The following is a 24,243-nucleotide window of genomic DNA, read 5'->3' on the forward strand; positions in this document are numbered from 1 at the left end:
GTTTATTTTTTTTTGTGTGTTAGCATATCTTACACCTATTTACCCTGTTCTCTATTCTTTTATTATTGTTAGAACTTGCCTTCCAAGAGGACGTAATGTCTGTTTTGGTCAAGTAGTTTGTAAAATAAATTACCTGCAAAAAATACGGCTTTTAATAAGAATAATAATAATGATGATGATAAAATAATAATAAAATAATATTACTATTAATTATATATATTATGTAATAATATAATTTAATAATATTATAATAATAATACTCCAGAGCGACTTATATTCCAGAAAATACTGCACTTAACATTACATTTAATACAGAGCCGTGACACTTCACATTTAATAGACTTCCTGTTCATGCACAGTGCTGTACTACTGGAAGGCCGTTTTTTCATCCACCTACGGGGCAGAGAGGATTGAGTCTTACAGTATGAATTCTGCCGAGCAAAAATTGGGCAAAGAAGGAATCCGTTTTCTCTCTTTCAATCACCCCCCTTTTTTTTCTAGCACCGCTCATTTGGCGTTCGGAGGCTGGAGCCACAGGGGCCATAAATCACACTGGTTACTACAGGTGTGAATATGAGCCTGGCCGGGCGTAATGGTGATGACTGGGCTCACTTTTTTTTTTTTTTTTTTAAGTGCTTTTCCCAGGGATGGGCTTTTGGTTTCAGTTCATTTCACTTGACACTTTCCTCGTGTCGTTGGGCTATCTCAGCTCAGCCAATTATGTCGAGTGGAGGGTTTACGTTTTAAGCTTGAATGTTCTCAGGGCTCTTGCATGGCTTTTCACTGCAGAGTTGACATTGTTGGGCGGATTGGGCTGTGCGGTATTTGAGTCAATTATTAACATTTGTTGTGAGGTTGTCGGGGATTGAGAAAAATTGACCAACGCTATTTTCATATGAACAGTCATGCAACTGGAATAATAACTTCCGGCCATGCATACATTTTCTGTTCCCGCTTGTCCTCATGAGGGTCAAGAGCATCCTGGAGCTTATCCCAGCCCGGTCTTTTCAGGCGAGAAGCGGGATACACACTGGACTGGTTGCCAGCCAATCACAGAGCACATAATTGGACTCACATTCACTTCATTGGACAATTTAGAACCATTAAAGGGGACATATTGTGCACATTTTTCGACCAATCGTATTGAATTGTGGTCTACTATAGAGCAGCTACACAAAGTGTTCTAGTTCCTCCAGAATCTGCACCTATTCCTGCTGTATTCCCTTTGATTTGTGCTCCCTGCCAAAATGGTCTGTTTTAATTTACTCCTCTGTGATTGGTCACACACCCAAAGTGCTTCTAAATTATGAACCATATAAGGAAGTCCGCCCCTCTGTGACATCACAAAGCGACAGTTTTACCACACCTTTTGAAATCGAGCATTTTGAGCCATCCCAAACTTCTTTTAGGGCTCACTTCCAAATGCGCAAACCTCCTTATATGAAACTTTGGCATGGTTTAACACGACAATACAACATTCTAACAGTAAATATAACACAATTAGATGCTTATCGTTCAATTTGATCAAAGCAGATTGCGAAGTCCAATTGCCTCACACATTTCATGATTAAAACTTGTCATTGTCATACAAGTTATTTTTAAGCAAGTCTCTGATTAGCTGAAGTGTAGCATTAATAGATCCAGCTTGAAGCTCGGTTTTAAGGCCCATCTATACAGAACAATGGCGGCACACTGCTTTCGTCTTACCAACGTTCATCTTTGTCCATTGACGTATTGGGAACAAGTGTTCCTACTAAACTTTGGCTTCCCAACACACTCCTACTGATGGGTTGGTAAGCAAATAACCGCCTTTTGACTCTTTCCCTTGGGAGCTGAGGTCAAATGAAGTTTCTCCACAGGGCAGTGACATTCCCCAACATTTGACTTTCATATCATTGTCCAACAGGAGAGGAGAGCTTTGGCGCTCTCGTGCCCCGTAGAGGTTTCTTCGGAAAAGGGATTGATTATCCGTGGATGGAAAGAGAGGCGTGACAGCCCAAAAGAGGCCGGCTTAGGAAGCAGAACAATCTCCAGGGATGGCTGTGAAAACACCGGCAATTCTCTCTCTCGCTTGCTCGCTCGCTCTCTTCATCCTCTGCTCTCTTTTATTCCCACAAGGAATCAAACAGGCTGAAATGATAACTTTAAGTGGCTTTTGCTCTGCTTTTGCCACATGCTAAACATCACTATTTCACTTGGAGGAGGGAGAAAGACAATCCAACGCTTCTTACCCATCAGTGGCGGGCAAGGAGAGGGTGTTGATGTAAAATTGAGGATACCAACGATGGCCGATCTCACTCGTGGATGATCAGAATCTGAATTGGTAGCATAAAACTAACTAAAAGTACTTCTAAACAACACACCAATTGGTGAAAAATTGTATAATATGGAACCTGGAAATTATGACGCAAAATGTCAATTTTAAACCCCTTTCAATGGATGACATGAGAGATGGAATGTCAATGAAAATGAGTGTTGTGTGTGTGTGTGATGCATTCAAATGACGTCGGTGCGTTACAGATGCACAAACCTGCACACTGTCCGAGATGCTGAACAGTCAAGTGCTCCTGTTTCTCACATCTGGCCTTCTTCAGCTCACACTCATTGTTGTAGCTTTTGCCGTCAGAGCCACAAACCTATGTGATAAAAATAAATAAAACATAATGATAACAATCCTGGGAAAAGAGGCATTTATCAGATGATGTCCTTGTAGGCTACCCTACCTCGATGTGAGGCACGGTGTGACACGTGAAGTCACACATGCATCGGTCTTCTTCGGCGTCTTCATCCCATAAGCCTCCAAACAAGCGACATCGATCCAGCTCGCAGCTCTCTGCACCGGAACCGGACCCTCCTGAGCCGCAATCTGCATTCAAATAAACACAACAGAAAGTTGGTTATCCCATATGTACGGCATACATACATATATACATAAAACATATGCCCCATGATATCCAATGTTATTATTACTACAGCTCCACAAACATGAAGAATCTAGAACCTGAATGATGCAAAGCTTTTAACTTTAATATGTAATTTTGCGGTTAGCGCGCAGACCTCACAGCTAGGAGGACCAGAGTTCGATTCCACCCTCGGCCATCTCTGTGTGGAGTTTGCATGTTCTCCCCGTGCATGCGTGGGTTTTCTCCGGGTACTCCGGTTTCCTCCCACATTCCAAAAACATGCTAGGTTAATTGGGGACTCCAAATTGTCCATAGGTATGAATGTGAGTGTGAATGGTTGTTTGTCTATATGTGCCCTGTGATTGGCTGGCCGCCAGTCCAGGGTGAACCCCGCCTCTCGCCCAAAGACAACTGGGATAGGCTCCAGCACCCCCGCGACCCTCGTGAGGAAAAAGCGGTGGAAAATGAATGAATGAATGAATGTAATTTCGCGTTTAGCTTCTTTTTACACTTTCATCCAATGAAGTATGCTCCATTTTGAAAGTATTACACGCATAGGTGCACTATTTGTTGTCAGCTCATGATAGCAATTTGGTTAAGTTTAGCTGGTCATATTGTTGATTGATTGCCTCTCTGAAACTACTTTTGTGTTCTCAAATGGCAGAGTAGTACTGGTACTGCAGGTACTGGAAGGTACTTCCCTGCATGTACAGACATTTAAAGACCTTGAGGCGACTGACAAGCATATGTGATTGGTTGAATAACATGGCTGCCATCAAGCAAAGTGTCTTTGGCGGACGGCAGGTGGGACTTAGCAACTAACTGTCCATAAGTCATGGACCATTTCTCTAAAAATTGTAAACATTTAAGGATACCTTTATTAAATGGATGCTCGCATGTCCTCCAAAGAATTTTGACCACAACCCATAGGGGCCGCCATAAATGAGTTATGGCGTGTTTGAATTTTGAAAGCTTGGCCTTTAACTCCAAAAACAAAAAAAAAAGCTGGTGAATGTCCCCCAATCCTTTACTTTTAATCAAAGAGCTGCAAACCCTATAGAAGTTGTCCCGGCAGCTCTTCAGCTGTGACCTTGAAAGAAGAACATTTTACGAGCCGACTTCAATAAGTCAACGAGGTGCTCAGGTCGGCCATATGCTCAACAACGCCCCATAATTCAGACCATGACCGCGACCGCTGGGACCGGTGGGATCGCAAAAACTATTGTTGCACCTGCTGTATAAACTTTACCATGCGGCGATAAATCCGAGTCTTAAAAACTGGCAACAGAAGAGGGAAGAAAGAGACGCTGCAGGATTGTTTGGGGACTCATTTAGGGGAGGAAAAGGAAAGAGAGGAAAAAAAAACAAAAATACAAACCTAGAGTAAAACTCCCGAGGGAGATTAGGTGAAAGCATATGAAGGCAGAGAGCGACGTGAGCAAAGCACCCTTGGGGGTAACACAAAGTTCATTTGAAACAAATTTGTTATTCAAAAAGGAGGAAAGCACAGCTTTCAGTGCAAGTGAATAACAGCTTCCACTTCGGTAGCGTTCAAAACGTCTTAGACGACAACTAGCTTGCTGTTTAAATACGTTTTTACATAGCAATAATTTTGACAGTTATAATTATGGGGAGCTCGTTGTTGATTGAGGGGAATCAAGTACTCCAACATGTACTGTGACTCGTGACATGTCCCAACCATCTCAGTCTGGCCTCTCTGACCTTATCTCCAAGGCCTCTAACATGTAATGTCTCTATGATGTACTCGTTCCTGATCCTATCCATCCTGGTCACTCCCAGTGAGAACCTCAGCATCCTCATCTCTGTACTCCAACATGTACTGTGACTCTGAACATGTCCAAGCCATCTCAGTCTGGCCTCTCTGACTTTATTTCCAAGGCCTCTAACATGTAATAGCTCTATGATGTACTCCTTCCTGATCCTATCCATCCTGGTCACTCCCAGTGAGAACCTCAGCATCCTCATCTCTGTACTCCAACATGTACTGTGACTCTGGACATGTCCAAGCCATCTCAGTCTGGCCTCTCTGACTTTATTTCCAAGGCCTCTAACATGTAATAGCTCTATGATGTACTCGTTCCTGATCCTATCCATCCTGGTCACTCCCAGTGAGGACCTCAGCCTTCTCATCTCTGTACTCCAACATGTACTGTGACTCTGGACATTTTCCAACCATCTCAGTCTGGCCTCTCTGACTTTATCTCCAAGGCCTCTAACATGTAATGTCTCTATGATGTACTCATTCATGATCCTATCCATCCTGGTCACTCCCAGTGAGAACCTCAGCATCCTCATCTCCAGTTATCTCCAGTTCTGCTTCCTGCATTTTCCTCAGTGGAACTGTCTCAAGGCAAAAAAAACATTGCAGACTATACTAAAGTATATCCAATTTTTCTTTCTAAAACATAAAGAAATAATTGCTGAAACATGCAATCATATACTTATGTCAAGTTAGCAGTCATTTCCGTCAATGAACTGCAACTGCAGCTTCCTGACCATGCTTGACTGTAGGCAAGACACAATCATAACAAGCTGTACACCGACTAAAGTTTGTGCAAATTCCGTTTTTTTTTTATAGTATTGTCCCTCCAAAATAATCTTTCAGAAGGACCCAAAATCATGCAAATAAAATGCATCGCCTCATTATAGGCCTTACCTGCATATTTGCAAACCCTGCAAGTTGGACCTAATCATTCATGAAATTCCCAACACAAGCCTCTCGTAGGTATATTCTATAATAAGTCAACTGGGCAGGAAGAGAATGGAATAACAGCGGAGGCATTCCGAGGTTGGCCGCTCGTTCCTGCGCCAGCTCAGCAGCGCACAATAAAAGAGAAACTGCAGGCGAAGCCAATTGGTATTCCGCTCTAGCCTCCTTCTCAGAGACAAATAAATAGAAGAGATAAGACATTGGAATGGAATATAGAAAAAGTGAAAGGCAAAAAAAAAAAGAAAAAAAAAAAGGTGGGTAGGAGAGAGTCCTAATTAGCTTTTTGCTCTCTGATGTGAACCACCATGCTGCTGGAGAACCTTTTAATTAATGCATGCACTAGCCAAGATGACTACATCAACTCTGTGCTTTGCCCATCCAACCAGTGTAACTCAATCCAGTCCAAAGCCTCGGTCTATGTAGCCAAGGGAGCCCTATTATTAAGATGCAGCAGCGAGGAAATAAATAGCATACAAAATAGGCAGAGGGGAGGAAAAAAGGGGAACATATTGAGTATTTGACTGTGTGTATAAACGAACAAATGACAGGCATGATGCTTTTGTCTAACATGTGTCCGTGTGTAGATGCCATTGACAGGAAAATAATAGACGACAACATTCCTATGACGTCAATAGATAGTTGGGACCAAGACATTTCACACAGATAATGCACAAAAAAAGGCCAAACCAGTAGATCTGGCATTGCAGCTGTGTGCGCGTTCCCAAAGCAACACGGAATCCGACAATTACAGAAATAGACGCTTATGGTGTGACATCCAAAATGCTTCGCAGACAGCCACAATTGCTTACGCACAGTACAATTATCCCTCGTTTATTGCGGTTAATTAGTTCCAGACCTGACCATGGTTAAGTAAATTTCAGCAAAGCAGGATTCAATATTAATAAATGGAACATTTTCCTTGTTGAAGCAAAGATCATCTTTACCACAATTAGAGCCCTGTAGACAGGAAATAACACCCCTATAGTCACCTCCTATCATTATTTGTTTACACCACATTGCGCTACTGTAATGCAAAGGCTATGCGCTCACTGCAGGGACTCAAGACTAGTCTCCAATTTATTTAATATAATTAAAAAGGGTTGAGGCTGCATGGTGGATGAGTGGTTAGCACGCAGGCCTCACAGCTATAAGACCCGAGTTCAATTCCGCTCTCTGCCATCTCTGTGTGGAGATTGTACGTTCTCCCCGTGCATGCGTGGGTTTTCTCCGGGTACTCCTTTTTCCTCCCACATTCCAAAAACATGCTAGGTTAATTGGCGACTCCAAATTGTCCATAGGTATGAATGTGAGTGTGAATGGTTGTTTGTCTATATGTGCCCTGTGATTGGCTGGCCACCAGTCCAGGGTGTACCCCGCCTCTCGGAACGAACGAACCTTTAGGAATAAAGGGTGGGAATGTTCTCGATAAGTGGCATGTGACTTTGTGACTTTCCAGATGTTTATGTGTAGATTAAACAGTTGTGGTCTCAGTATTGATGCCTGAGGTACGCCACACAATACATTCAAGCCCGTAGATGTGTGTTATATATTGCCTTCTGTCTGCTAAGTACCAAAAAATACAGTACAAATACGGACAAAAAATGGATGGACGACCCTAATGTGGATTAGTGGCATAGAAAATGAATGGGGAGTAAAAGAACAGCCATATTGCGAGGGGACGACTGCATACATTAACAAATAGCATTCAGGTGAAGTGATTGTCAGGTGTTCACATTCCGGTCCTGGTATTTCCTGGACAATACCTGCTGTTATCCCACTACACACTTTGTCAGACAGCAATAATTGATTTAACATAACAGGACAAGGAGAAGTCAGTATCACTTCTTAAACTTAATCATCCTGTCCCTGTGTTGAGGGACAACCTCCACCTCTGTGACATTCCCTCTGAGTGAGCGACAAACCACCCAGCAATCAAAATCATGAAATGCATGAGCGGTAGCGGCTGGTGTGATGTAGAAAATACGTGACTGATCATTGTTTTCAATATTTCTCAAATAGTGTCAATTGCTTTCAACACAACAGGGTAGAAGATGTGTCGGGTGTTAAAACAATGTAGAGCATTGATTATGGCTTATGTGGTACATGGTGGAGTAGAGCAGATGCTCTACGGTTCAGAGTCACTCTGTAACATATTAGCGTAGGTTATAAAAAAAAAAAAAGCTCAACAACGACATCGCTCAGCATTTCTGAAAGCAATTTATTAAATATCCACTTAATTAAAGAAAGGGTCAGAGGCAACATAGGTTGCGTGGTACTCAAATTTGCCACTTTGCCTGAGCAGTGAAAAGATGCTAAAGCTAGAAAGCCAGGCCTACCCGAGTGTGAAATTAAACAGGTGATAAATTCCCCCTCTATGGTCAGCAGTGGGGCCGCTGTCATTTTTCATTACTGCTAACTAAAACGTTGTCGAAAACAAGGTTATCCTTTTTTTTCTTCTTGACGCCATCCTCTCCCTCAAGCAAACCTAAAGAGGAGGGTTTTTTTTCAAAAAGGAGAATAAATCCTACCTCCTCTTTGGGCTTATCCTAGATTTGAAGTGTGCCCATTTGTATGTTGTCTGTAGCAGAGTGAGCCAATACTGTCTTTGAGCTTTTATTCTCCGATGGAGTGCACGAGAAATAGACCTTGTATGACCGAAAAGACACATCCGGCAGCTCTATTGAGCGGATAAAGCAGGTTTTCAATGAGCACAGCACTCAAAGACTCGGCGAAGACCTCCGCCAAAGTTGAATGAACCCTGAGCAAGCAACAGATATTGAGAACAGACCATTCCGGAATTATTTCATTTCTAGCAGCAAGTATTGCAGCTTAATAACACACAAAAACGCAATGGGCGATATATAATAATAATATATATATTATAAGAATATAATCCGATAATAATAATAATAATAATAATAATAATACCATCGTGAGGAAAAAGCGGTAGAAAATGAATGAATAATAATAAGAAATTCTATCATGGGTGTCAGTCAAGCAAAAAATAAAAAAAAATTACAAATTAATCACGATTAATCACACTATGTCAAGTTAACTCATAATTAATCACAATTAATCACAAGCATACAAGTAGGGATGTAAATCTAGGCTCCTACTGGTGGATGGTGGCTTCGTTTTCATTTTGCATTTTTACCGTAATTTGATGCTGTTCCTGTCATAGGATTACCCAACATAAAACAAACCAAAAAAAAGATAAATTAGACCAATATAATGTAAAATATTTAGCTGATGTGTTTCCGATGCTAGCCCTGCTAATGCTATTTACATCCATTCAGAAGAGTTTCAGCGTCATTTTGCTGCAATCTTCGCAAATATTTGTGCTCCCTGCTCTACATCGGTTCTCATCCCGATTATCACCTGATGTCAGATTTGTAGGATGATATAAGACGATAATCTTATTTGTGGCCGAAATTATCGGACATCCCTAATAATAATGGATTATTTCCTTTACTTTGTTTCCTTTACTTAAGTTTTGTAAATTGGCAACAGTGACCGGGATTCTCTCATAGGCAAGTTATACTGTCCGTCAAATGTCAAAAGAGGCGTTTCAGCTTCGAGTTGAGCTATTTGCGGCAGGACTGTCCTTTGATATTTATAATCATAAAAGACACATTTTTGTGGTTTTATTAATTACTGGTATCAACATTCAAGCTTTATTATTATTATTATTATTTTTAGTTATTACGCCTATGCCACTTTTTCTTTGCTGATTTTATTGTTATGTTCCACAAATGGCCCCTGGGCCACACTTTAGATACCCATGCATGTTTCGCCAGGAAAGCCAAGGGTTGAGTGCGATGGATGAGTGTTTCTAAGCTCTGCCTTCTTAGTTCTGTAGCTAATCAGGGGCTAGATTGCGGCGTAAAACCTGCATCGCATGGTGGTACGGACTTCTTCTGTTTTGAGCGCTTGATTGTTAGGATTCAAACCTATTGGCTGGACTTCTCTTTAGCGTCACAATTTCCACTATGCCAAGTCATAATAATGAAGTAATTGCTTGAACTTACAATCGTATCACCTTTCTTCCTGTGACTTGATCTGGAAAATCTCCCCCAAAATGCCTCATGTTTGTCCCCACAGGGAAATGTATCGATCGCAGACACCACCCGATTTGCCCTTGACTATGCCACTTTTGTCAAGAGATCCAATTTTTTGATGGAGATGACCGCAAAACACTGGAAAGAGACACGAAGCGGCAGCCGGGCAAGGCGCTCAGCGCTGTGGGCGCATGTACAAAAAAAAGGAGACGAGATTCTATTGTGTAAGCCCCTGAATCAAAATGAGCAAGTGATGGAAAGTGGAGGATGCTTGGGGACAGTATGAACGAGGCGTAGAATGAAAAGAAAAAAAAAAAAACTAAAGCCATCAGGCAATGCGATCTAGTGAGAAGGACCCTCGGGAGAGAGGTCTGATGCAGGGCGACTGGCAGACAATGTGGACGGAGCGAGAGATGAATGCGATGAGTGTGACGCGCAGGGGGAGGAGAAGGGGGTTGGGATGGACTTGCACATTTCTTCATGCTCTACATCCAAAAAAGGTCACCGTCTGAGTCAATGAAATGATGTTAAATGGACCACAAGAGGTTTTTCGGGGCGTCATGATTCGCCCGACAGGCCCCCGGCCAATGTGCTAGACAATGGGGTCTCAAACACGCAGCCCGCCGGCCAGATGTGGACACTAGTTTGAGGCCCCCACCTTGATATGAAAGTTTAATGTTGGTGCGGCCCGCGCAAGTCTGATATGGATGCTGTATGGTATCATGTACCCAGAAAAAAATAATTACGTTTGATTCATGTTCATGTTAAAGGTTAAATAACTGTTAATAGTTATCCTCCCTATCCATGTGGAAGTGGTACGTTTTTGGCTATAAAGGAAATAACTAGAGCTAGCGCTCTAGTTTGCGAGTTAGCATGTGTCTCAAGACCCTGCAGTTGCGCAATATGTTGTCAATAAAAAGAGTATAAATGTGACTATAGTCGTGTTTTGTCATGTCTACAGGGCTCTAATAATGCTTTGTTCATTTTAATCTGGAAAAAATAATTTGTCTACCCACCAACTATATGTGGTTTCTTAAGTTTTTATTATTTGCAGTTTTATTATTATTATTATTATATTTATTTATTACTGATTGATTGATTGATTTTCTTTATTCTTGATTTATTTTTCAGAAAATCGGAACCAAAGCACTGAAAAAGTTTGTATATTTTTAGTTTTTAATAAATAATATTTTTTATTAATTAATTACATTTAATTAATTTATTAAATATTTTTTTAGATTAGTAATAATATATATTTTTGGGGAAAACCTGATGCGGCCCAGCCTTGCCCAGACCCTAGCTCCAGTGGCCCCCAGGTAAATTGAGTTAGAGACCCCTGTGCTAGACAATGGGGGGAAACCAGGAAAAACAAAAACAAAAGAAAAGCAACACCTCAAGCTGAGCTGTTGAAAAAAACGGAAGCGGATTCATCTTTTGTCTATTTGCACCCGACTCCTCCACCTGCCTCCAATCTGCTATCCTTCACACGTCGCCTGCTCTCGCCGTGATCACCCACAAGTCACCGGGGGTACAAGCGCGGCGCCATCTGCGTGACAGCCAGAGGTTGGCTCGTCGCTCCCTGTGGAGTCGGGCTTGAGGAACGGAACGCGTTACACTGGCTTGGCACTGTCAGCACCGATCAAGATATGATTTGCTCAGTGAATTAGAGATAATTCATTGGGAATACAAGCAGTACACTAGGACACCTGACTTGAGCTACAGGCGGAACAATTCACTTTCACACTCGCGGTAGAAGTGTGGCACTTTTTAAGTTTTGCCTCACTATTAGTTCAGAAAGCTTGAATCTATTATCTATCTGCGCAATCAGGATTCTACAAATCGCAGTCACTTTAGCATGTTTTTTGAAACGGAAAACGGAATTAGTGCATGTGCTTGATTTAAAGGCAACCGCCCAAAAGAGAGAGAAAAAAAAATGACTTGACTTTAATTAGCCAGAATTAATAGCCAATCCCCGTGATGGCGTCGTATTTACGGCTGCATAGTTACAGTTCATACACTCTTCGCCGGTTCATTAGCATGCGGCGGGTGGCGTGCGCAGCCATTAGCGACACAGCACAGATGACTAAATACTGTAGCGCAGGTCAGTTGATTAAGATGATTACACACGTTCAACGGCCGCTTGGTTAACATAATTACGCCATTTCAAAGTCCATTTCCTACCTTCATCACAGCTGCCGGCTTTCACCGCGTCAATTCTTCTTTTCTGCACGCAGGAGGACAGGCGGAGCTCGCATTCGTTGTCGTAGGTGGTGCCGTCGCTACCGCAGACCGGGGAGAAGGATTCGTCCGAGCACTGTGGGCACTCGCATTTACTCTGGACACAGCGGGAACCCCAGGCGCACACCGTGTTGCCACAGGTTTCTGGATAACACACAGGAGAAGAGAAGCATTACAGCCTTAACATGTAGAAAGCGACACCGTCTGTGAGCGTGCACCATTCTGTTTACTTTGCCTCAGTAAGCATTGATTTGACAAAGACCCTGCTACACTTTGAGCGGCAGTTGTTTTTTCCCATTTGGGAAAACTGGACAGGATGGTTGTGTTTGAGGTGCACAAGCAAGTTGGTCATATTCCACTTCTTTGTTCCCACTTCCATCGGCTCGTAAGTGTTCATTGTTCATTCATTCATTTTCTACCGCTTTTCCACACAAGGGTCGCGGGGGTGCTGGAGCCTATCCCAGCTGTTTTCGGGCGAGAGGCGGGGTACACCCCGGACTGGTCGCCAGCCAATCACAGGGCACATATAGACAAACAACCATTCACACTCACCTTTATACCTATGGACAATTTGGAGTCGCCAATTAACCTAGCATGTTTTTTGGAATGTGGGAGGAAACCGGAGTACCCGGAGAAAACCCACGCATGCACGGGGAGAACATGCAAACTCCACACAGAGATGGCCGAGGGTGGAATTGAACCCTGGTCTCCTAGCTGTGAGGTCTGCGCGCTAACCACTCACCGCCGTGCCGTTTAAAACCTAAATATTCTCACTCTGGAGCTGTGGCGGTTGCCTTACAAAAAAAGAAAAACAATCACTTTTGTGCCTCCATTCATATTTCTGTTTGCTAACTTGCATGCTATGGCACACTCTCGTAGCCCTGACTCAACCCACTGAGACTGATTGACTGGGTTCACTCACTCCGTTCATTCAGCTATAGAACCAACACGCCCAGTTGGTTGAGACAGAGGCAGAGAGTGAACCCTCTTGTCATCCAGCCTGTTTGGCAGGGAGAGACATTGGAGGAACACAAAAATGCATGCACATTTTTATTTATTGTGCGATAAATTGATTTATTGATCGTAACAGGCCTAATAAGGAAACGTAGGATGGACTTGATTGCATAGTACAATGACAAAACACGACTATAGTCACATTTATACTCTTTATTTACAACATATTGCGCAACTGCAGGGTCTTGAGACACATGCTAACTCGCAAACTAGAGAGCTAGCGACCTAAACGGTAGCCTTCAAGTTATTTCCTTTCAACTTAAATAGCCAAAAACTTACCACTTCCACACGGATAGGGAGGATAACTATTAACAGTTATTTAACCTTTAACATGAACATGAATCCAACGTAATATTTTTTTCTGGGTACATGATACCATACAGCATCCATATCAAACGGGCTCAAACTAGTGTCCTGTGGGCCACATTCGGCCCGCGGGCCGCGTGTTTGAGACCCCTTCTGACATAATTAGAACACAGAGCAGGTTAAGGTGAGGTTGTGTTAGTGCAAGCACGCAATACTTACTGCACTCTCCCTGGCCGACCACTCGGAGGTCCGTCTGTCTTTGGCAGGCCCGCACATGCAACTCGCACTCGCTATTGTAGGTGGTGCCGTCGCTTCCACATACAGGCTGGTGGGACTCCACACATTCCGTAGCGCAAACACACAGCCCACTCTGGGCGTCGCAGATTGCCCCAAAAGAGCAGTTGACACAAGCCTCATCTAGAAGGAAAGGACGGAAGGTTTTGTGTAAGTCTGTGATGAAAGATATACTGGAAGTTTCCATATTGACAGTAATATATACAGTCACATTTAACCACAGGCAAATTCTGTCCAATTGAATGAGAGCTTTTCCACAGATAGATCTCTATCGAGGTTCAGATCTAAAGACAAGGATTGGGGGCAAAAAAAATGATGACTAAGACCTGAAAATTCCCAGGAGCAAAGTCGACATCAAGCGAAGACATTTGGAACTACCCGAGCACTCGAAAGAGCTCAAACTAGTAAAAAAAAAAAGTTTGAAACACTCCAACAGACACTCCATCAATCAGTACTTTGAGGGAGGGCGGTGGAGCGACGCCACACGGCTTTTTTTGACAAACGACATTTGAAGAACTCTCCAGTGTACTACTATAAAAAAAAAAACGAAGACTGGTCCTAATGCCAGTGGCTGTTTTTAATGAGAGCCTGGCACTGCTCATCAACTAGCTTGACGGATACCGAGGACTCGCTTTTATCGGTTATTCCGAGTGTACTCAGCAGCAGTCATTCCATGTTTGACAAAGCCAACCGAAGATGACATCCAATCCGTTTTCTATGCCGCTGATCCTCACTAACAAAAAAGGCCATGTGCATTTCACGATTTCAGTGCGTGACATGATTGGTTGTTACAACACATTGAAAAAGTCACAGCGATGCATGGCATGCTGTTCTCCGCTTGAAATTTAGAAATCACAATGTTTGAGTGCAGGATGATTGATGTGAACACACTCGGATAGTCAGGAAATGGAGAAAATCAGCCATGCTGAGGGACGTTTGTCGTATTATGCTGGAAAAGCAACGACTGTGCATGACAGGCAGCTTGCTACAGAGAAATCAAGATTTAAGCTGACATTGCATGACATGAATATTGTATAACGCATATTTTGGAGGGCTTTCTGTAGCATAACACCAGGATAGTCACAACAATGCATGATATGCTGCTGGAAAGGGGAAAATCTGGATATCTTTGATTCGGTTTTTACCAGTTTGTAGTAAAAACACATTGGGAAGGTCACAACAATGCATGATATGCTGCTGGAAAGGGGAAAATCTGGATATCTTTGATTCGGTTTTTACCAGTTTGTAGTAAAAACACACTGGGATAGTCACAGCACTGCATGATATGCTGCTAAAAATGGGGAAAATCTGGATATCTTTGATTCAGTTTTGACACGTTTGTAGTAAAAACACACTGGGATAGTCACAACAATGCATGATATGCTGCTGGAAAGGGGAAAATCTGGATATCTTTGATTCGGTTTTTACCAGTTTGTAGTAAAAACACACTGGGATAGTCACAGCACTGCATGATATGCTGCTAAAAATGGGGAAAATCTGGATATCTTTGATTCAGTTTTGACACGTTTGTAGTAAAAACACACTGGGATAGTCACAACAATGCATGATATGCTGCTTGAAAGGGGGAAAATCTGGATATCTTTGATTCGGTTTTTACACATTTGTAGTAAAAACACACTGGGATAGTCACAACAATGCATGATATGCTGCTTGAAAGGGGGAAAATCTGGATATCTTTGATTCGGTTTTTACCAGTTTGTAGTAAAAACACACTGGGATAGTCACAACAATGCATGATATGCTGCTAGAAAGGGAAAAATCTGGATATCTTTGATTCGGTTTTTACCAGTTTGTAGTAAAAACACACTGGGATAGTCACAGCACTGCATGATATGCTGCTAAAAATGGGGAAAATCTGGATATCTTTGATTCAGTTTTGACACGTTTGTAGTAAAAACACACTGGGATAGTCACAACAATGCATGATATGCTGCTTGAAAGGGGGAAAATCTGGATAGCTTTGATTCGGTTTTTACACATTTGTAGTAAAAACACACTGGGATAGTCACAACAATGCATGATATGCTGCTAGAAAGGGAAAAATCTAGATATCTTTGATTCGGTTTTTACCAGTTTGTAGTAAAAACACACTGGGATAGTCACAACAATGCATGATATGCGACTAGAAAGGGGAAAATCTGGATGACAAATTGTCCATAGGTATGAATGTGAGTGTGAATGGTTGTTTGTCTATATGTACACTGTGATTGGCTGGCCATCAGTCCAGGGTGTACCCCGCCTCTCGCCCGAAGACAGCTGGGATAGGCTCCAGCACCCCTGCGACCCTCGTGAGAATAAGCAGTAGAAAATGAATGAATGAATGGTCCTAAAGGTGTGTGACAACATCCAATCATCCATTTCCTCCTCTCCATTCCTTGCTTCCTCCAACCAATGTCATGTAGATGATCTCACGTATGCGTATATCATTTTGAGTGAGGAAAAGTTTTTTTATTTTTCCCTATTCTCACAGCATTCGAGCATCTCGGCTCCATCTGTTTGGCAAAAGCCGCATGAGTGACCCTTTTTCTAAGGTGACGGTTATCCAGCTGAGGCTTCTATTAACCAAGCGCACCTCCTCCCGGTCCACCGAGAAAAGGCAACAAGGTCACCCACCACCTGCCCAAAAAAATAACAACAACAACAAAAAAAAAGAACCACATCGGAGGCAGTGAGCGTAAAGGTGGTGGGCGGGATTGAGTAATCAAATTTTAAGAATAATCATATTGCTAAAAGATTTCACTTGAGTTATGCAGATAGCTGACATTGTTTTTATAGCCTCGGTGAAGCCAGACAGAGACAGTGTTAGCAGAAGAAATAGCCTGTGATAATTAGCCGGGATTACAGCTCATCATTTTTGTGATTTCGCCCAACAAAGCCGCACGAACGAGCCAAGAAATAACCCCATGTGATCACGGCCATCGGTCGTCAGCTGGCCAATTCCTGGCACGTTGACGGACAGTCGGATCGGCATTGTTAGGGCGACGACAAGGGCTGCCAAAGAGCAAAAGGTGTCTTGCTTTGTCGCATAAAGACATGACTGCTGACATCTGTCTACCTGTGGTGTGGCATGTCCATTTCTGGCATTCCTATCCGGCATCCCACCAGCGGGATTGTTCTATTTGCTCGACACAGGAAGGCCGAGGTGCAAGCTCTTCCAAAAAAAAAAACAACAAAAAAATAATTATCTTCTCAATGCAGGGACACCATGAACCTTGTCGTTGTGTTACAAAACAAGTAGCCTAGCAAAGTTTTCTCTGTTGTACATATTGATTTTGGTCGTTAGTGTCGTCTTACTTGGCTTGTATGATGATCGTCGGTTGGCTAAATTGCTAATTTCATTGCTGCTAACCTTAGCTGCCGCTTGCACTCTCGACCGGGTGCTTTGTGGTAGGCTAAACTTGAGCTGCTTTCCGGGGTAAAGCAAACTCCTTCTTACAAAGAAAGCCTTAAGGACTCGACCTTTATCAATGGTGGTGTCAGGGTGTTTTTGAAATGTCAATTTCTAATTTATTGGACCGACAAGTCTCATATGCTCCTCTATTTTAAATCGTCTCCTCTCCACTATTCCCCGCTCCTCACCTTGCCCTCACAACTACAATGCGAGCTTAGTAGCTGATGCTAAACATGTACATTTGTGCATTATTTTAAGTCTGAAATGGACAGGGATTTATCAGAAGTAGCTATATTTATTTTTGCGTATGTGTGTGAGTGATCTGTAAGACGTATTATTCATTCATTTTTTAATTCTAATAATTTTTTTTATCTGTGTGATTGGTGATTCAAGCAAACAGGGAAATAATGCGCCAGTCTCGTTCACTGTATTTTTCTCAATAGACACAGCATTCAGTACTTGAAGTAAAGTTTTCCAAGTGACTTCAATCTCACCAGCCAAATTAGACGAGAGAAAAAAATAAAAATAAAAAAAACACCGGCACTGACGAGCTGTATGCAGCTCTCTCGTGAAATGTGCGGTGTATAAAACAAGTTTAAGATTACAACGTGCATACTGTGGCATATTGAGAAGGGGTGTAATATGTGACCAGAAAAGCTAATAAAGTGGAGGCAGTGTGACCGTTTTGACCTTGCCAATTGCATCATGTAGATGAATGAAGCACGGGCCTTTCTCGTCATCACTTGGGAAACACTTTTCGAAGGAGTTGAGATGAAAGGGCGCCTATTTTTACTAATTTAATGGTTGCTTTCAAACAATTACAAATAATTTAGAACATATTTAAGCAATGTTGAAAAGTCAGGTCAGCACCAAATATGCAGAGCAAAAAAAAAAAAAATCTATTGCAGTGAAGAGGATATTGAGTGAGTCAAACCGGTGGGGGGATAACTGCCGTACTTAGTTGTGTGAAAAGTGAGGAGACAAAAAAAAAACAAAAAAAAAAACAACAAAACAAAATACTCAATCACCAATGGCGCCTGCGGGATAATTGGCCTGCCAAGATGGCATCGAGAGTATTCACTGAGTGGCTTTAACAAGCTGTAAATCTCTACTTGGGCCTGTGTCTCTGCAAAGTGGATCTGTAGATATTTGTTCTACTTGAAGCCCCGCCGCCGCCGCTGCCGTCGTCGTTGTCGTCGTCCTCCCCTGCGTGCTAATGATTAGCGGATGCGCCGACACAGCCAGATAATGCCAAGTGACTCATGTAGCCCAATTACACACAAGTATGCTCCGTTTTCTTTTTTTTTTTCATCTGGACTAAAGTGTATCGCCGCTTAAAGGTCAGACAAAAAAAAAAAAAAAAGTCAAACCAGGATTTTGTCCTGCCTTATAGAAGATACTTAGATCAATCAGGTTGCATCACTCTGAAAGTACATGCAGCATGAGTTCATTCGCCAACCGATCACAGGGCACATATAGACAAACAACCATTCACACTCACATTCATACCTATGGACAATTTGGAGTCGCCAATTAACCTAGCATGTTTTTGGAATGTGGGAGGAAACCGGAGTACCCGGAGAAAACCCACGTATGCACGGGGAGAACATGCAAACTCCACACAGAGATGCCCGATTGGGGAAATGAACCTGGGTCTCCTAGCTGTGTGGCCTGCAAGCTAACCACCGTGCCAACTGGGCAACATATGACACATTATAAGTAAATTCAAACAGCACAATAGTCCAGTTTATATACGTAGCGTCATCAGGAGATTCCCCGCCTCTAAGGGTTTTGATGCCACATCCCAGTGCCGTTTACACAGAAGAACTATGCTAGCTTCAAACATGCATCTACTCACCACAGGGTCCTTTGTGTTGGATCTTGATTGTCTTCTGTAAGGCGCAGCCCATGGCTCGCATCTCACAGGGGCTGCCGTAACTGTGCCCGTCGGATCCACACACCGGGTCTGATGTTTGTGAGCAGGCTTCCGGGCATTCGCACACGGGCTCATTGTTTTTCACCACGCAAACGGCGCCGTGTTCGCACACCTTATCCGTGCAGGGGCTTGGCGTGTCAAGATCTGAGGGCCCAGAAAACAAAAGTTAGGACGGTGATTGGAGGGAAGTGTTCGGTAGAGGTTGGAGAAAGGTCTTGGGTTAGGTTAGTCTTGGGTTTAAAAGAGCATAGGAGTGTAGCAACTCAGAGAATTGTTAGAGGAGTAAAAAAAAAAATAAAATATGCTGGAATATACTGTCTTTGTGTGATGCCTCAACTATGTCATTTCCTTTCCTTTGTGTCAATCCTGATATATCCTGAATCTTTGAGCAGCCTCCCAAAACTGGTGCCATGGAAGACAGTGACATAAAAAGTTGCCCCGTGGCACAGGAGAGATGAAACATCTTACGAACAATGGCTGCACGGCCAGCTCCAGTAAACGTTGGAATTAATTGACGTTCCCAATGTGCCCTTTCAAAGGCTCGCCATTTGAATCTCCATGAGAGGCTGGGCTCCAGCCAAAGAAAAAGGAAAAATAGAGGACGGACAGAAATAAAAAAATAAAAAAAACCCCGAAAAAACAAGGAGCAAAGACAGGCAAAATGAAGAGAGGTTCTGCTCAATAATTTAAAAACCGCAAGCTCCCGGGCAGAAGCAGATATGAAATGTGAACATCACAGAGCAGGGGGTGTCGGCTCGACTCTCTCCCGCGTACGCTCCGGCATCATTGAGGATGTATTAACACTTGTCGTGATTGGATGGATTGAAAAGGAACTCTGGTGCACTTGTGATGATCTGAATCCTGGTGTACACCAAACAAATGGACTCAGTCCGCTTGCGATCTATATTTGGAACTTTGCCTATCATCCACAACGGGGACCTGAACACTCTTTTTTGTGTGTTCTAAAAAAACAACAAGGAAGTAACAAAGGTCGATTTAAGGACTTCATCAAAATACTGAAAATTTTCTCAGTATTTCTATATCGAAGACACCAAATTTTTAGTTTTCCCCAAATACGCTTTCCTCAAAGAGACCAAATTGCAGATATTTTTTGTCAAGGACGGCGTCAACATTTCTATATAAAATATAACCTTTATTATGCTTTGTAACCAGCTACTGGAAATACCATAATGTTTTACAATACTGTCCATTATTATTATTATTATTATTATTATTATTCACTTTGACCCAAAAGAACCCTTTTTCAGCTTTGTGCTTGAACTCATTGGCTCCCTACGTCACAGGGATGAAACACTTCGGAGTGCTTCGGAGTCATGTGACTGTGCCAGGAATGACTTCCCCAAATGACAGTCAAATATTACAATTCAACTATTTATTCAATTATTTATTGAATAAAGTAATGTGAAATAAGATAGGAAAATATGGCTAGCCTTAAAATAGCCAAGGGAATTCCAGAAAAAGTATGGGTTCTTCTGGGTTAAATGCTTTTTGAATATTTGATTTATGAGTGTAAGGAAGGTGATGACATTCCCGTGTCGTTCTTTTGATATGAACAAGGACACTCGGACCACTTGGTGCTATTTCAGAGAAGAATGGTTGAACTCTTTGTATTTCTTAGCAAATAAATAAGAAAATGATTCCACAGTAAAAAAAAAATACATATATATATATATATATATATATATAAACAGCTAAAAAAAAAAGACTAGGGCCGCAACCATTATTCGAATAATTTGAAAATACCACTATTATACAATCACCCGTGCAAAGGACGAAGAAGGAAGCGGGTGAAGACGCTGGACGATTGAAGACGCTTGAACAGGCGAGAAAAAGCGGCAATGCAATTAAAGGGAAGAAATACTAACTAAAAAAACAGACCGAAGATGTGGCTAAACAGCAATTTCAACACTGTGAAATCCGTTGCAACGCCACTCTTTGGGAATCACCTATTCCAGCATTCTAAAAAAAACTAAACAAAACAAAAAAAAACACCTTGCTATGCCACATTGGCTAGCTACTAGCTAGCTAACGACTCGCTTCACCAGTTAGGATAGTGCTTAAAAGAACCAAAAAACAAGAAAATACTGTAAGCATGACATGTTGTCATGAATGAGCTGTCTCTTTTTATCTGTTTGTATATCTTTAGAATCCCCAGAAAAGAGAGACAGACATTTGTTCATGTCTTCCATAAGGATTGAGGATTATGTGTAGTTTTTTTCCCTTTTAAAGGAGTCGATTGAAGTATGAGATTGAGGTCTAGATGTTAGATGGTGCACACTCCTGCATCCGAGGGTTTTTTTCATTTGAGCCTTCACAAATGAGGGATGGATCGTTCTGCCAAATGTGGTACGTCTGCGGGTCAGAGCAACAAATAAATCTTAATGAAAAATTGCTGGTGAAGTCCCCCCGCAGAGCCGAAAGTCTTCATTTTTGGCTGTATTTATTCTTTTTGGATTTTGTGTCGCGGTGTGGAGGTCAGGGTGTCCATGGTTGAACATTATTTTTCACTCGTGATGTGTTTAAAGGGCATCAGATGTTGGCATTCTTCGGAGTCATTATGAGTCGGCTCACTAATGCCGGGTTAACACCTGACATATGCAATTAACTTGCTTTGCTCTGATTAATGAAAGGTACATCAATCAAGGTTCAATGTCCCCTGACAATCTGTTCACATGAGAATATACAAAGATTAATTGAAAAATTAATTCACTATAACTCGTTAAAAATGACCTTTTTTTTTCCCAGCAACCCTTACGATAAGGCACGAGAACATCATCGTTTCCAACCTCAATCCGATGTGTGTGTGTGCCTTCAAAGTGTGGCCAGCGGGCCATTTGTGGACACTATTTTTTTATGGGCCTGTGAACGGCATATTGTAGGAAATGTAACTAAGAAAGTTAATTCATTCCTTTTGTACCGCTTATCCTCACGAGGGTCGAGGGATTGCTGGAGCCTATCCAAGCTGTCTTCAGGCAAGAAGCGGGGTACACCCTGGACTGGTGGCCAGCCAATCACAGGGCACATATAGACAAACAACCATTCACACTCATATTGTAGAGGGGACCTCCATAGGTGATATCTATACCGCTTATACTCACGAGGGTAGCGGGCATGCTGGAGCCTATCCCAGCTGTCTTCGGCGACTGGTCGCCAACCAATCACAGGACACATATAGACAACAACCATTCACACTCACATTCATACCTATGGACAATTTGGAGTCGCCAATTAACCTAGCATGTTTTTGGAATGTGGGAGGAAACCGGAGTACCCGGAGAAAACCCACGCATGCACGGGAAGAACATGCAAACTCCACACAGAGATGGCAGAGGGTGGAATTGAACCCTAGTCTCCTAGCTGTGGGGTTAACTAAGAAAGTTGATACTAAAAACTAACAAGTCTGATAGTTCACTTACACACATACACAGTACACACATAGTTAATAAACAATATAGCAGCTACTTATCAATCCATGATAATTTCGGGCATGAAATAATGTACGGATTTAAGCCACGGCCATCTCCGGTTGACCACGCCCATTTCTGCCCATTTTCGAGAAAATGACACCAACTTCCTGTTTAGGCCCTGCCCATTCAGAGTACAGATTTGCTTCACACACACGACAAAAAATGATAAAACCACTTTCATCTTCAACTGTTTTTATCATCCTCTCTCAGTGAGTGGAAAATAATTTCCCGCTGATTTATTAACAAGAGAGCATGTCAGGAGAGAAAAAAAATAAAAACACAACTCCCAGGGTGTAAAAATCGCTGCAGCACTGTCAGAAATTTGGTGTTTTTACCTAAAAGCTTTAAATGCATGTATCTATGTTTCTGTCGCCATAGCAAAACAAGTTACTTATTCATGAAAATAACCTGGCAACCGATCGGGAACATCTGCAAAAGCAAATACATTTGCAAGGCATTTTTTTTTTGTTGTGTCGTCGCTCAGTAGGCATCGAGAGTGATTGGTCCAATGTGATGGCAATGAAAAAGTCAGGACATGAATAACAGACTCCTGCTCTTCATTCAGCGCCACCACGCTGGTAAACGACTTTAACGTTCGATGCATCGCCTCCATTTGTATGCACACCTTGCAAAAGTTCAATGACAAGGCTGACACTATGGGGCGGGAAAAAGTACATTTTGTAATATTCTGTAACCCTTGTGCTAATGCTAACACCTAAAGCTAACTCCAAATTCTTACACTAACCCTAATGATAGAATTGTTGGAACCCCAAACCCAAACCCTGAAGGCAAACACAAACCCAACCATGGTTCTCCCCGACTCTGTCGCTCGTTATTACATGATTGCTTTTTCGTAGTTGATTGTGCCCTGTTATTTGTCAAACATTATCTGGTCACGAGGCATCAGTAATGTTCCATCAATGAGACATTAGCTTAGATCACACTGCATGTAGTCAATAATGGCGTAATATTTATTTCTATTGAACCCTACTTTGTGGAAATTCACTTACAGTCGCGTCTGGAACCATTACCTGCGATAAACAAGGGATGACTGTCTAAATGTAACGCTAACAGCACTATTTTCTTCCAGCTTTTTTGTTATTAAAAATCACTATTACAGTCGGGTGAAAATACATTTAGATTACGTAATATTTTGTGTGATAGAAAAGCTGCGCTCCAGGTACTCATAGATACTGAAATGTCATAACATATACACTTAAACATGGCTCTAAATTGCTGGGGGTAATACTGCCATTGCGATGTATGTATACAGTATGCTCATTTGCACCACACCCTAAACCCGCCTAAGGGTCTGAGCGCCATTCCAGATGGTTCCTGTTGGTTTTATGGAGAACGAGGACCAGACCAGTCCAGTCCAGGTGATGGTCGCAGCAGCCAACTGGCAGAGAGAATGACCTGACAAACATATTGCAAGGCAGTGCTCCAATGGGACACGGCTAATCCACGACAAGCACCACCGTGTCTGTTTTTCTAACCTGCCAGGGCTTTGATCCAATCCCTTATTCCCTTTAGCGTTAAAGGCATTCATGTGTAATGCCAGTGGATGGAAAAGGCTCTATTAACATAAAAGAAAAGGACATGTCTGTCTACAACAGAATACTTACTGGAATACTAAACACTCTTAAGACTTCATATGAATCTAACATGGAACCCGAGTACTGACCCCAAACAATACTAGTAATAGTCACATTTGTTCAATTCAATCCTGTTGTGGTCCTGTCGGTTCTATCTATAGCATTCTATCCAGCACCAAGTCACCGGAAAAAAAAAAGTTTGCGATGCTGTGCCTGTTCCGAGAACAACTACGAGTGCAACGGAAATGACACCAAATTTTACAAATGT

The 24,243-nt window shown here is 42.2% G+C and overlaps 1 protein-coding gene across 5 annotated transcripts in view; it reads right to left on the reverse strand.

The window, feature by feature from the left end:
- agrn (agrin) overlaps window positions 1-24,243 on the reverse strand; it is a 240,434-nt gene that overhangs the window by 68,233 nt on the left and 147,958 nt on the right. For all 5 annotated transcript variants that reach the window (XM_078798098.1, XM_058085205.2, XM_078798096.1 and 2 more), the window contains 5 exons: window positions 18,815-19,036; window positions 13,470-13,667; window positions 11,874-12,074; window positions 2,724-2,866; window positions 2,531-2,636 (listed from right to left, as the gene is read on the reverse strand). In XM_078798098.1, the coding sequence (XP_078654224.1) occupies window positions 2,531-2,636; window positions 2,724-2,866; window positions 11,874-12,074; window positions 13,470-13,667; window positions 18,815-19,036 (870 nt within the window). The remainder of the gene's footprint in view (window positions 1-2,530; window positions 2,637-2,723; window positions 2,867-11,873; window positions 12,075-13,469; window positions 13,668-18,814; window positions 19,037-24,243) is intronic.

Source organism: Doryrhamphus excisus, linkage group LG17, assembly GCF_037039965.1.
Source record: "Doryrhamphus excisus strain RoL-2023G ecotype Guam linkage group LG17, RoL_Dexc_Guam_v1.1, whole genome shotgun sequence".
In the NCBI taxonomy this organism is placed as follows: Eukaryota; Metazoa; Chordata; class Actinopteri; order Syngnathiformes; family Syngnathidae; genus Doryrhamphus; species Doryrhamphus excisus.